We start from the raw sequence: 14,937 nt of genomic DNA on the forward strand, positions 1-14,937 counted from the left end.
ACGCCAACTACCAAATAAACGCCTCATTTGTAATAAAAATCACCCCCCTTTGTAAACCTTTTCCTTATAAACTTTACTTCTCTATCAGATACTCCCTCTTTGTACTACCATATCCTAATAGAGCTTTTTAGATTGTGCTTAAAAACAGTATATTTAGTGAGTTTTGCTTTCATTTATTTACCCCAAAATGATAAACACTGTGAACGCCTTGTATTTAGTTAACGGCACCCGCCAAAACCACCATGACTTACTAAACATTCTTGGCATTCATGATACCAAGAACAAGACGTTCATCCCAAAAGGGTCTATTCATCAGGGTCAAAGAGCCTTCTTTTAAGACGAGTCACATACATTGCAAATATTCATAAAATTGATTTGACTATCTAAAGGGGTTCTTTCCTTGATACGTACATAATGTTATAGGCACTATAATTGTCAACATGCATGTTATCAATTATAACAATCTTTAAATATTTAAGTAACATTGTAAAGGAACACTGATAATTTCTTATTTAATTTGCATTATAACTCGTCATATATTTATTTTGTCTGCAAATATTTAGCTTGGTCGACTTAAAGTTAGTTTAGTTTTTACTCCATTGTTTGTTTGTTTTTTGGCTTATTAGCACAGTGATAAAAAGAAATGTTTTTAAATTTTAATGAATAAATTTTTACATGTTTGCTCACATCAGTTATGAAACCATTACCCGTATGAATAGATGTGTGTATGAGCGAATTTTTTAACTTGAACATTACCCTAACAATGTCCTTACCATCATGGTCGCATTAACTGTTCCCAGTTTTGTCCAGCCGTATCCACCACAAATTTGTGAAGAAGTGCGCCTTTCACATGGCGGTTTGTTGTTTTCATTGTAATAACCCATTGGCGTTCTTGCTTTGATATAAGACCAATATTCAGGGCTACAAAGTAAAATTCCCCACGTTGATTTGCATGGAAACTTTGACATACATCCGACATTTGGTTTGGTTGCTTGTTCAGACGGTCCGATAATTTTGTTGATATTTGTATTTGTTTTTATTTATAGTCGTGTGAACAGTCGTTTGTGTTATCCAGTACATTTATTGATATATTTTTTGTATTTTATTCTTGTTTTCAAGTTTTTCAAATCTATGTAATTTTCAAATCTAGTCGACTTCCTTTGATCTTATTGGATGAAAATAGAGCAAGTTCTGTTTCCATTCGATTTTTTAGATTGACGGATCCGACTATCGGAGGCTCTTTTTATATGTGTTCACACGATCCGTTGATAAGGATCCTACAAAATCGGATCCGATAAATCGGAGCGTGTGAACGGGCCGTAATGCATTGATTGGAGGAAAAAAATATGAAAGAATTGACAAAACATAATCGAACTAATGGAATATGGATTCTCCAATGAACACCATACAAGTTAGGTCCGGCAAGAAAGACAGATCACAAAACGAAAGGCAAACGTTTTTTGAGAGGGAAGGGGGTTAGAAAGTGTGAAGGACGTGAGACCAAAATTGTTACGCGCAAAAACATGTTCCCGCAGCATTGGCATTTGCAATTTACCTGCATCCTTTTTTGTGGTAGTCGATACAGTCATCATAAATTACGATTCCTACGAAAATATATCAAAGTCACGATGTGGTCTCACTGAGAATAAGATTTAGTTACAGCAGAAAACGAGTCTAATTAATCAAAAGATAGCATACAAGACTGTCGTAGAAACCTCTTGTTCCACGCACGCAACAGATTATAGAAAAACTCTTAAAATGAACGGGAAATCTTATTTGATAATTTCGCATCTTTGGCAAGCAATTTTGAAGGGGTTTAACATTTTTCAATGTCCAATCTGTTTCATTTTTCTCTTTTCCAGGCAAACGTCATTCTCTAGTGCTCAGTGGCGGATTTAGGGTAGGTCAAAACAAATTACTGCAGCTCATTTTATGCGTATATTTATATTTCTAAGCATCTTAGAGGCAAATCCATTGGTAAAATTATATTCTGTAGGAACTAAAAACCAATATTATTTTTCTGAATGTTACTTGAATTTGAAATTGAGAAGCTGCTATTTATTTTGACGTACACTGGATACGCAACTGCTAGTGCCAGCTATTCAGACGTAATCCTGCACGTTTTTACCTGGTGGTGTTGTTGTATGCATTTCTGTTGGTTTCATGGCTGTTGGCGATGTCGTCTGATTTGAAGTAGAAGGATTTTTTACCTTATGAGAAAATTCAAAGGCAATTGGATATAGCAAAATCTGAGCAAAAAGATTACATTAAGAACAAAACATTTTCAAAAGAATGTGGCTGGGCCGCTAGTACCCTGGCTGGCATACGTATTGAGCAAGAAACACGTTGACTTCGGTATAAGCATAATACCTTATTTTGCTATTCTTAGCTGTTTTGAAACCTATAGGTAATAAACTTGCCCATGTCAATCAGGGCCGTCGATAGAACAGGGTATGGGTGAATATTCATATAGTCATTTGTACCCAACAGATTTCTATTGAAAGCCAATTCCCTTAAGGAATTGACCGAGCCCAATGAAATAAGTTGGGCACCATTGTCTATATGAGTCCTCCAATTAACTTCTGATTACAGCCCTGATTTAATACCATATTTTATACCAGTACCATCAAAAAATGAAAGATTCAAATGCCTCGTGAACCATCGCAATGTGAGCAAAACTAAGCTTTCATGAGCTCTTTGGATTGCTTGAACTCTTTGATGATATAATATTGCTCTCTGTTTGAAATATTGCCACGTTATCATAGGAAAACAAGGGCAAGTGGTGAACGAAATCTTTGAATGTGGGGAACCATTTAGAATTGCTGCTACGTTTAAGATTTTGAATTCAACATGTAGCTTAGAGGCAAACATAGAGAGGTGTGATCGGGCAAAAACTAAAACAACGACAGGCCAAATTTTCCATTTTGTTGTATTCTACATATAGTTTGAAGTATAGTAACTGTTTTGTTCCGCGCGCCATCTTTTCCAAAATTTCTGGTAATGAATAATATTCATGTACGTTATATAAACTCAATAAAACGCGTGGCTGAATGGTCTATAGCTGTGTTTGCATTAGTTTGTGCAGAACAGATCTTCGGTCAAATGAACAATTAAAAGAATCACGTAACAAAAGTACTGGCCAATCAATCATGAAAATATTTTAGATGAAAAATTGAAACGTTTGTTTGAAATTTGTCTTTTTTGCATTATTGTCGTTTCATAAAAGAAATAAAACGACATTCGCTCTCGGACATGCACTGATCTGCTTATAAAGTCTGTGCAAACCTGGTAATTATCTTTTTTTTCTTTAGAAATCTATTGTTTTATAAGTGAAAACCAAAACACTCACATTGCACGAGCAAATTTGCAGGCTGGCTAAGCGACGTCGCACATTACGGTCTTTTTGTAGAGAAATTAAAGAATTGGATATGCGTACCTTTATATGGAGTTCAGGAGACTGAATTTGCACCCAGAATGTGGAAAAATCCTTTACGACGGTAGCGTAGAAAGATATGTTTCCGTAAAAACCACTTGGCGGCTCCCATTCAAAGTTCAAAGTTTTTACATTAAGGCGGGTGGAGTGAGTAACGGCGCCCTGGCACGGTAGAAAAAAAAACGAATCAAATCTGTTAAGGGAAGAGTGGCTAAACATCAAGCATCATTTAAATACTGCAGCTCAGAAGTAATTAGATGAAGACGAAACGTTAGGTCAGTGCTGGGTATGATAGCTTGTAATAAATTCCTAAACGATATTTATTGAGCTTTAATATTTCTATTTCTATTAAATACAACTACAGTGGCAGTGAAAAAGAAATGATCAATAGCATGAATAGTTTAATATGGGGTAGCGTTGAGACAAAATGCCAAATCATTCATCAAAATTTGCACAACAAAAAATAACAATACATTAACTAAATATAAAATAAAATATAATCCGAGGAAGGACATCTTGTATAAGCCTAATGCAAATTGAACAAAACAATTAAAAGTGTAATTTTCGGTTTTATTTCAAAACCGAAATATAGCACTTTGGAATAAAATCGAAATATTATACTTTCATATATATTTTTTCATATTTTAATTGAATTTAACCCTTTGTTGCATGAATTTTTTTGCCGACCGAGCTCCATCGTGTTCAGTGGTTGTTGCTCTGAAGCATCGCCATGCAGCAAGGGTTAAGCTCACAAGATTTCTTTTTTCGGATTATGTTTTATGCTATATCAGATGAAATTGTTGTCAAGAAATTGAATGGAGAACATACTTTTGTTCAAACATGCGTTTTTCGGCAAACTTATGCCATCATCAGCTTGAAGGAATGTTATGTGATACATATAAAGTTGACCCATGGTTTTTTATGGAACAAATTTCATATGTATATAATCTAACGTGATTATATATTTATATATATTAAGTAGCTATCACAACTTTTAGCATATCCTTTATTCACTCGGATGATGGCATAAGTTTGCCAAAATCTGTATTAAAATAGTTTGTTCTCTACCATTAATCTGTTCAAAAGCTAATCAATTATATAAGAGGATATAGAAATCGAACTACAGAACAATCCAAAGACAATGAGCAAATTTAAGGTATAGAGGGCTATAGCTAAGACATGAGAAGTCTTTCGTGTGTCAACAGTTATTTATAGAAGAAATACATGCAGAAGAATACAACAAGAGTGCCTAGAGTACGAATAGACAGGTAAGTTACTATACGCCTAAAATTTATATCATTATTTTACCTCGCTGTTACCACAACTGACGAACTTTGTGTTTTGTGGTAGTGACGAAAACGTCCCGATTGCGGTGTTTTCACCGACGGACCGTGCTTGAATAAGGAAGCCTTTGATATACTCAGTCGAACTTTCAATGGATACATTAACTTTCTTTCCATACATGTAATAGGTTTTATTAACCTTGACTTGATATGGACTAGCAACTGTTTGAGACTGAAAACCGCCGTGGCTTGGCATCATACTCACGCATTGCGAACTAGGTGCACCGCTAGGACGACATCTCGCTACGTGGAATAGAGGTACACAGAATAAAACAACTACAGAAACAAACATTTTCGATTTAGATTTCACAGACAAATATCTTGTGTAGCTGCTGCAGGTATCAATAAAGCTTTGGTTATAAGCGCTGATTGCATGTGCACAATGCGTAATTTACATCATTTATTTTATAGCTCCATCAAATATAGCAAATGTCATGCAAGGGTATGGTAATTAGAGGCATTTATAAAAATTACATAACTGAAAATTATCTGTTTTTATTATTTGAAGCGATGCCATGGAATCCTCACAAAGAAAAGGGTTTCTTGACGGACATTCTGTAAACAGCCTCACGCAACGTTTTCCGTCCTTACTTAAGTTTTGAATTCGAACAAAAAGGATGATTTTATTATTGAGGCAAGAAAACGACTAACTGTACATGGCGCTTACGAGGCAAAAACACAACATTTCTCGTGAGATCAAAACCATCGGTTGTGTCGTCATACTATATGAGTCCATATTTTATTGTAAACGGACTTTTTTCTGGCTACCTTATGCACATATAGAATTAATTTAAATGATTCTCGTTCTCTCTTTGAATGTCGGAACTTTGAAGTCATTGACTAAAGCTTTATTCGTGACATGAGCACATTCCAACAATTAATGACGCCTTTTTCATCTTTTCTCTCGAAATAAATAGCAATTGAGCCACAGGTAGTCATGCTTACAGTCCTTGTTGTGACACGTTGGCAAAACAAATAATTTCTGTTTGGGCGCAAAAATCAATTAAAGATGTGTTAAATACACGTTATGTGCACAAACGCTTTTATATATTTTTCTGAAAAAATATTCTTTCTATTAGGAATATGCGCTTGCAATTATATTATAGACAAACTCATACTTCGAAGTGAATTCGAAACATTTCATCAATGTTTGTTTGAATGCAGAGGCGTAGCGTAGGAAGATGAAGCCAAATAGGTTGACGGCGGGGGTTGGGGAAGGCTGTTGACTGTTATTATTTAAATGGAAGCCTCAAATTTTTCATATATTGTGTGGAAGCTGTATTTCTTCTATCTTTCTATAATTTATAAATTTGCTTAAAAAGGAGAGAACATTTTAGTGAAAGCTTTACATTTATCCTTCATAGCTTATCGTAATAACATTACTATGGGCTATGGTAGCCAGCCACCACTTCGGTTCTGCTTTGCAATTTTTTTGGCTTATTAACTTTTGAATTTGCATTGATTTTTAATATATGTTTTCAATAAATTACAAAATATGCTAAATTTTGTACTGCTTCTGACGGTGACTTAACGCGCACGTGCCCTTGGTTTATTAAAAGTTATTCGATCATATTGCGGGAATATCGAAGAGCAGCTTTTGCACACAACGGTCCATCTATCTCAAGTTCTAGTATAAGCCTACATTGCAGTGCTTGTATTTATTAGCGATTTCACTGCACATATTTGACATGTTTGAAATGACTGGAAGTATATAAATGTATGCCTCAACTCAAAAAACGTAAAATTGCTTCTTTTGTTGTCAATGTCCAAGCGTTTGTTTAAATGATTGAGGAATTCAGCAGCAAATAGGTTTCCTGTCAGTCTGAACGTAAGAGCTTTTTCATTTGCTTAGATACGGAACTTACAGCTTAGTGTAGTCAAAACAATGAACAATTATAATTGCATGATAAACTTATTAAATCGCCGACGCTCAATTCCTCATTTAATAATCTACGTTGAGATAATTTACGATGGTGACTGGATGATTTTAGTACATTTCATCTGTAATAATATACATGAAAAAAATTTCTCAATTCTGATTGGTTAAGAGCAGTGCAATTTTTCCTAAATACCAGTGCAATTTTTCCTAAATACCAGTGCAATTTTTCCTAAATACCGGTGCAAAAAAGCGAAACACCAGTGCAAAACAGCGAAACACCAGTGGAAAAAAGCGAAACACCAGTGGAAAAAAGCGAAACACCAGTGCTGATTTCTCTTCAAAACTGCTCCTGATTGGTTAGTCAAACAAAGAAGTAATATAAGAGCCAATCAAAATAAAACATTTCAAAGGCGGGAAAGTTACATTATAGTAAACAAAGCAATTACAATGGCTTGCGTAAGTTTTAAAGGACACATGCAACATAAAATTCGGATTGTTATTTTTGTACTTTACATCAAGGTATAGCTCCAACTAATAGTTCACCAAAGTTTGAGACTCAAAGGATAAATATTTTTGAAGATATGGAGGTTTAAAGTTGATGCTTTACTGATAACGTATTGAAAATGCCCGACGAGCTAACGACGGCTACCGATTGGAAAAAGGTCGTTGTGACGTAATAGTTGACATTAGCTAAACGCGGTCAATTGCGCGCTTCGTTCAAAATATATTGGTAACTTCTTAACAACATGACAATTTAGCATTGAAAATTTGGTTTATTGTGCCGCATTTAATTGTAAAAATGGGTCTTCTAAGAACTAACAAACGCAGCAAAAGGTTTCTTTTTTTTCGTTTCCCGAAGACAAGCGCATGCGAGATATTTTGATTGAAAAAATCCGACGCAAAAATTGGAAGCCAACAATGAGCTCAAAATTGTGCTCGCAACATTTCGAGAGTTCGTGTTTCGTGCAAAATTTTGAAGCGATGCAATCAGTAGGATGGACAGCAGGACGGCTTCGCCTTAAGGATGCTATACCCACGATTTTTGAATACTCTGTGGAACCCACAAGTGTAGCATCTAAAAGGAAGCAGCCAACAAATGTTAGAACTGCATTTGAGAAGAGACGAAGGCAAGAGGTGATTATTATAGTTATAGTTAGCAATATTTGTTTACTTTTATCAAAAACTAAGCTATATAGCATTACCAAATTGAAGACAACTTTATAATTTTAGATTATTGACGACGTTCTTGAAGACGACGACCACGATGTGTCGACATCGGCTCGAAATGTTTGTGCGTTTTACCTCAAAGGAAGTTTGTCTAAGATAAAAGATGTCAAATATATGTAGACAGCGAAACACAAACATATACAGTGGTAACTAATTCAGACTAATGTCGTTTGATCTTTTCTATGTTATTTGAACTCATAGAAAATTCCTTAACGTACCTTAGAAGCGCAATGTGAAATGCCAAGCAGCCATAACAATCCGCCCGCAAAAACACGTAAGGTCAAGAACCACTCAAACAAAAGTGGCAAATATGATAAGTAGAGGTAAAGACTTTCCATTTCGGCCGTTTTGATTTTTGTGAAAAATCCAGCATTACGATAATTTTATGCTAAGGTACGGAGGGTTGAGTTAATTTCAACCACAAATCACAGCACACAGACGACGTCATGTGAAATTGAACATTTTGAGGATAGCGCTGTATGGTCTGATACAGAAAGCACGTCGACGATGAGCAATAGCTACAATGGATCAGACTCTCAATGTTCAAATGAGTTAAGCGAAAATGAAGAATCCGACAATGACAATGCGACGTTAGTACCAACTATTCAGTCACCCGACTATTCTTTACATTGCTTTTCTCTGTTATATGTTTCTCAGAACGTTACGTTTATCTCTTTGATTCTGATGGTAATTTTTATGTTATAGGGAAGATGCTCAAAATGAGAGAAAATACATAGTGTTTGATAGTTGCCTGAGACAGTTAGTGAGTCAATGCCCATGTTGTGGTGAAAGCTGTTCCATTGTGACCAAAACGACTGGTAGTATGGTTAACGTACTAGCAAAATGTCATTGTGGTTATATTCGAGACTGGAATAGCCAACCTTTGCATTGGCGAATGCCTTTGGGTTACTTGGTCTTTGCTGCCAGCATCTTGTTTAGTAGTAGTAGCCCCAGCAAAGTTCTTCAATTCCTTCGTCACTCAGGCATACAATTTCTGTCAGAGCGTACATATAGCTATATTCAAACAGCGTATTTGATACCCAGTGTTTCAAATGTTTGGCTTATGCACCAAAAGCATCTTCTAGAATCAATCAGAGAAAGGAACATTAACCTTGGAGGACATGGAAGATGTGATTCGCCTGGATATTGTGCAAAGTATGGGTCATATAGCTGCATGGATTTGGAATCTTACAACATTTTAGTCACACAACTTGTTCAGGTAACAATTCTTCAACAACTGTACATAAAACATGATTAGAATACTCACATAATTATGTTAAACAGTCCAATGAAGTGCCCAACTCTGGAGCAATGGAACTTAAGGGATTAAAAAGATGTCTGGCGAAGTTTGATGAAAGTGGGATGAAGGTGAAGTCAATGACCACAGACAGACATGCTCAAATCAAATCCTACATGTCAAAACAAAGACCAAAAATCGAACACTACTTTGATGTATGGCATGTAGCAAAAGGTATAGATTGTCATAACAAACCAACCTTTTACACATTTTATCAATAATCAAAACCCAACAGGAATCAACAAGAAAATTTTGGCAGCATCAAAAAAAAGTGGTTGCAAATTATTGTCAGATTGGATGCAATCAATTTCCAACCATGTATACTGGTGTGCTGCTTCCAGCAATGGTGATGAAGAACTTGTGAAGGCAAAGTGGTTGTCAGTTCTCAACCATATATGTGACATCCATGAGGGACATAGTGATGTATTCCCAAAATGTGAACATGATATTTTAGAGCCTAGAATGTGGATAAAAAAGGTATTGTAAGCGAATAAATTTCAAAGTAACATCAACATTCTTTTTTTTTTGTTAACTAACTTCTGATCTTAGGTTCAAAAGCTTATGTTGAGCTGTCTTCGATTGTTGAGTCCAAGTGTCTCATGAGAGATATTGGAAAAACTCAGTTATCAGAAGCAGACTTCATTCATCGAGGTTTCCACCGAGTGGTGATTCTTTTTGCACCAAAACATACCAATTTTTTCTACAGATCAATGGAAGCAAGGTAATATAATTATGACTTGTGTATGATTACTTAAAAATGTCATCATTGCAAAAGCAATAAGTTGCAATAGTTGTAAACATAAACTTAACATTCATTTGTAGATTGTTTATTGCTGCTCTTCATTTCAATGAGAATGGAAACAAAGCTCAGAAAACGAAGAATGGTGGGCAAACAGAAGAGGCATTGATTTGGAGAATGGCTTATTCAAAGTCAAAAGAAGGACTAGGGGTCATCAAACCAGTGAAAGTTGACAGCACTTATGGTTAGCACAGAAAAATAAACTTACCTTTTCTCAAAGTGCAATGCAAAGCCAACATAAATAATGATTTGCTTTTCAGGATATGTTAAGGACTTGATGATAGAAGTTTTGTACTGCAGACGCATTAATCCAACACTGTCCAAAGCTCTTGATGTCGCTGGAGTGAAAGAAATACCTGTCCCATTGACTAGCCACAAATCAAAAATCAGCAAAGCTGAAGCCATTAAGCAACATAAATCTCGTTTTAATAAATAAAATGAAACTAACCATTCAACATTTCCAATTCTGTGAATGTATTCATCTTCGCTTTCCGATGACGAAGAATTGTCATCATTATGACCACCTTGCGCGTTGGCCAAAGGCTCAAACATGTAAGGTTGTACCTCATTGTTATTGATGACAATTTTATAATCGGCTTCTTCTTCAGAAGAATCCATTAATTTTTGTTAAATAAAAACAATAACTAGCAAACTACCTTAATAGCAAACTACCAAAGTCGTGCAAGTCGTAGAACGATATAAGAACGATGCTTGAACGATATAAGAACGATATAAGAACGAGTCGTAGAACGATATAAGAACGATATAAGAACGATAATACCGACGGAATTGAAATAGCTATAATTAAGAGCCGGTCGATATTAATAACTTGCCGGCTGAAATGTACGTACGCTGAAGTTAAAAATGAACAGAGTTGAGAAATTTTTTGATGTATATTATTTATAAGTAATAGCATGGTTTCTTGTGCAATTTAGAAAACAAGCACTCATGAATTTCAAGTTTTTGTTTTCGCTAACGGCAGTTCGTAAATGGAATAATTAGCTAAAAAATATGTGTCAATGTTAAAAAGTCTGTCTCAAAGTATCTCAAAGCCATATTATCTACAGGCAATGTTGTTAAAGGTTTCAGACGTGCGCATTTTTGAAGTCTTTAATTGAAACTAAACTATTACGTATGACAAAGCTTCTCGCGTTCGTGAATTTTGTCGTCGTGTGGTAGAAATATTTGGTGAGCTGAGGAAATATGTGCTATAGATGCGAATTTTCACGCAATGCCAATTGCCATTTACCAAGCTCTTATTTACTAAGCGGAGGGAGACGGGGGGGGGGGTTAATAAATTAAAATCTTAAGATGAAAGTGCAGAATGCAAAGCAAAAGCGACGATTTTAGAGTTGGATTTTGGGTGAACATTAAGGTGAGGTTGAAAAACAAAAGAAGTGAAAGTCAACCCGTACAAAACAGCAAAGCAAATAATTCCATATAATAACCCTTTTATTAACCTCACTTTCTCAGTTTTTACTAAAAAATTAAAAGATTAAATTAGCCAATTGCAGTTGAGAGTCTTTTTGAAAATAATGGCGTATGCACCACTTCAAGGCATCCAGCATGGAGACAGAAACATTTTTCAAACCAGTTGAAAAGTTCACTCATTTTGTCGGATTTTCGTCCTCTTTTTTAAAAGCATGGATTCATGTAGAAAAATTATCCTATTTTTTAGTAATGTAATTTGAATTCATGTTTGTTTTTTAGGTATTATTACTTTATATAAAGGTATGTGTTCGTAACTGCCATAATAGTTGCCTGCCTTTGGTAAATATATATAATATATATATATATAATCAATTAATACAAAGTCTGCGGCGCACGGTCTGTTACGATGGAGTGGGACGAGCTATCGTTTGTCTATACAATTTAGCTAGCTAAGTGATTTATTGGGCCGCCTATGGTACAACAGAGCAAATTATTAACCTTGGGAAGTAATATTGTTTTGCTAATGCGATTTTTATGGTTTTTAAGCATCCCGAGTGCAAGTGTTTTTTTTAGATACGCGTAAATATGTACATTCGAAATCACATCATATTAGTAGAATCATACTATTATTCTATTTTAAATGCTTTCCTCTCGTTGGCTACTCTACACGCTCTCTATTTTCATTGGGTAGCGAGCATCAAAGAAATGGCTTGCTAGTTAACTGTGAAGAAAAAAACATGGCTTTTGTTTCGCGTTATACATAGGCTTCTGACAAATATAGACTACATAATTTAATCCAGAAGGAAATTCTAGAGAAGACCATGGTTGCCACTAGATACAACATTCAGATATTTAAAGGTAAAGTACGCAAAAAGCAATCAAATTAACTTAACATTCATTGGGCAATAGTCGTTGCTTTTTAACATCAACGATGTCAACAACAACGAACGCAAAAAAACAACAAATTATATAAGGAAAACTATAGCAACCATTTTCTTTATGAATACTTGTATGATTCTACTAAAACAATTAGATTACTATCTCGAGATTTCTAAGAGGTGATAGTTGAGAAAGGCAAGACCCAAATCAACTATCGCATCATGGAAATCAAAAACGAGTCAACGATTGAAGAAAATATTACTAACAATCATCAAAAGCTATAAATAATTGTCATATCTGATCGAATTCAGTTAGATGCTTTTGTCCTTCTGTAATAGACAGTCTACTAAGGCGGTATAGACGAAGGAGCAAAATTTCGTCGAGTTCTTTTTCCAAGGAGCCTCTCCCTGACCGATCTTGTTCTGAAGATGTAAATGAAAGGATTGATGCAAACGTGAAGTTGTTGAAATGCTATGAAGAAATATATCAAGCTGAAGAATGTAAGGAAATCAGATGTGAGAATCCAGTAGACGTTCAGCACAATCTGTGGCAGCCAACTTGCCACAAAGACAGTTGTTAAAAGTGTTACCGTCTTTGCTGCTCGAGAAGAGAACACTTTGCGTTGATCGCTAACCTTCATGGAGAAAACTTTGCCTTGATTGGCTGTCGTAGGCGAGGAATTTACATTTGGTACGCAATCTGCAGCAATCATCTTTTTGAAGCGAGGGAAGAGTCTAAATGAGTTTTTCTTAACAGTTTTCATCTGCTCGTCTTGTTTATGAACAACTAAATCTTTCATCTTTTTATCAAAAGATTTTGGATTCTTCTTTTCACGAAAGTTTACACCACGTCGAGCCGGTGTTTTGTCATTTCCAATGATTGCGGTACAGGAAACGATCTCGCTGTCACAAGAATGGCTACAGCTTTCATTTTCCAACTCATTTACAACACTCTTAGATTGAGCCTCTACTTGCGTGTTTCCCACGCAGCAAAAGACAACACTCTTTTTGAATTCGGCATTCAGGAAAGTTTTCTCGTCACAAGACTTTGACCCGACGACTCCTGAAGACTTTTCGGACATGAAACAAGACTTCAAGATGTTTTCGTCATTGGTTATTATTTTCAAACCGGAGTGCGATTGTTCCTTATCGAGATGTTCCAGTTTGGAAGAAGCTAAGCGGTTCATTTTAGGATCAGTTGAATGTCGATTGGTATCGTTGACATTGGTAGAAACGACTAAGGCGGCATCAATCTGTCCAATATTAATTTCCTTTTGAAGACGCTTTACTATAAGGTAAGACCACAGCTGGATGCTGGTCGTAGTAACGAACATTGTGATGATCAAACAAGCATTCATATAGCCCGAAACACGTCGAACTTGTTTGTCGAAAATGGCGAACGTTAACCCGAATGTAACAGCGAAGATCCAACACAAGATGACGAACACAGCAACCTTCTTCTTGTTAAACCATCTACTATAATGTAACGGGTATAAAATGCCAAGATACTTGTCGAACGTGATTAGAAAGATCGCGGCACAGTCAATCAATAAGCACGAACATGTCGTCATTCGAAGAGCGTAGGTCATATGACTACTTTGTTCACTACGAGCAAGAAGACGCATGATAATTAACGGTTGGTAGAATACGCTGCTCACGAGATCTGCGACGCACAAATTGAAGACGAACAGGTCCATGGTTTGAAGCATGCGATAGTTTTTCGCGATGATGAAAACGAGTGGAAGGTTGACGACGATGCCAAAAAGAATGAGAAAGCCGTCAATTACTGCCGCGGCGATGGCGAAGTTATAAGATGCTGTAACAATGGGAACTTGGAATTTCGTAAAATTACAAGGGGATGTGTTGTTCACCATACTGATGTTTCTAATGCGACAGCAAAAAACAACCAGTTGCCTTTGATGTCTGTAATAAATGAGACATTTGCCAACAATAGAAGCCGTTAACTTCTTGTTTTCTACGAAGGCGTGCCATTGGCTGAAATTTCCGAACAATTCATTTCCACTTAATTGCAAGAGTAGACATATACAAAAACAGCCATCTGCTAATCGTCATTTATAGCGCTTCTAGCACTGGCTCGATTTGTGATTGGTCAACACACTGAGAAAGATACATGAAAATGGCTTCAAATTACGGCAAATTGTTTCTACTACACATCATTAGCAATGTTTTCGAAATGAAAGGCTATATTTTGATGTTCATTAGGCTACAACTACGTGACCTGCGCCAGATGTAGTATGAACGATGAAATGAAAGAAAAGACACCAGTTGACTGTTGAGAGTGGGCATCAAATTCTAAGTACAACTGATTAAAGCACTTACCTATATAGCTACACGTTGCTGAAAATTACATGCCACATACGTAAGTCACGTGCAATTTAATTGGCTAACAAGCAAGAAAACATTTTTGAACATTAATGACTACTGCATAGATTATATCTTTTTCACATTAATGCCGAAAAATTTTACTGTTGTTGACTTTTGAGACTAGTTTAAAAAACATAGTTAAAAAGCATAGTTAAAAAAACATAGTTAATAAAACAAAAAACAAAAACATATGAAGAAAAAAACACGATTTTCTTGTGTATTGGTCGATGAAAAACATGCGTCTAGGTTATTCGTTTTAAATAAA

General features: G+C 35.7%; 2 protein-coding genes and 1 long non-coding RNA gene across 27 annotated transcripts in view; 1 reads left to right on the forward strand and 2 right to left on the reverse strand.

Moving 5' to 3' along the window:
- LOC124447455 overlaps positions 1 to 5,143 on the reverse strand; it is a 7,373-nt gene extending 2,230 nt beyond the window's left edge. Inside the window, exons 1-5 of the mRNA XM_046998401.1 lie at positions 4,742 to 5,143; positions 3,437 to 3,595; positions 2,129 to 2,210; positions 1,556 to 1,604; positions 774 to 921 (exon numbers count right to left, since the gene is read on the reverse strand). Coding sequence (XP_046854357.1) covers positions 774 to 921; positions 1,556 to 1,604; positions 2,129 to 2,210; positions 3,437 to 3,595; positions 4,742 to 5,068 — 765 coding nt within the window. The 5' untranslated portion in view covers positions 5,069 to 5,143. The remainder of the gene's footprint in view (positions 1 to 773; positions 922 to 1,555; positions 1,605 to 2,128; positions 2,211 to 3,436; positions 3,596 to 4,741) is intronic.
- LOC124447453 (5-hydroxytryptamine receptor 2A-like) overlaps positions 1 to 14,865 on the reverse strand; it is a 26,353-nt gene extending 11,488 nt beyond the window's left edge. For 3 of the 25 annotated variants that reach the window (XM_046998376.1, XM_046998391.1, XM_046998380.1), the window contains exons 1-2: positions 12,903 to 14,865; positions 242 to 246 (exon numbers count right to left, since the gene is read on the reverse strand). In XM_046998376.1, coding sequence (XP_046854332.1) covers positions 242 to 246; positions 12,903 to 14,161 — 1,264 coding nt within the window. In that variant the 5' untranslated portion in view covers positions 14,162 to 14,865. The other 22 variants (XM_046998392.1, XM_046998397.1, XM_046998386.1 and 19 more) reach the window with 20 other exon arrangements.
- LOC124447460 lies at positions 9,941 to 10,860 on the forward strand. Its single transcript, XR_006948731.1, has 2 exons — positions 9,941 to 10,162; positions 10,239 to 10,860. It is a non-coding gene; the product is annotated as an uncharacterized LOC124447460 (long non-coding RNA).
- Positions 14,866 to 14,937: the final 72 nt, after the last annotated feature.

Source organism: Xenia sp. Carnegie-2017, unplaced genomic scaffold, assembly GCF_021976095.1.
Source record: "Xenia sp. Carnegie-2017 unplaced genomic scaffold, XeniaSp_v1 HiC_scaffold_22, whole genome shotgun sequence".
Lineage (NCBI taxonomy): Eukaryota > Metazoa > Cnidaria > Anthozoa > Malacalcyonacea > Xeniidae > Xenia > Xenia sp. Carnegie-2017.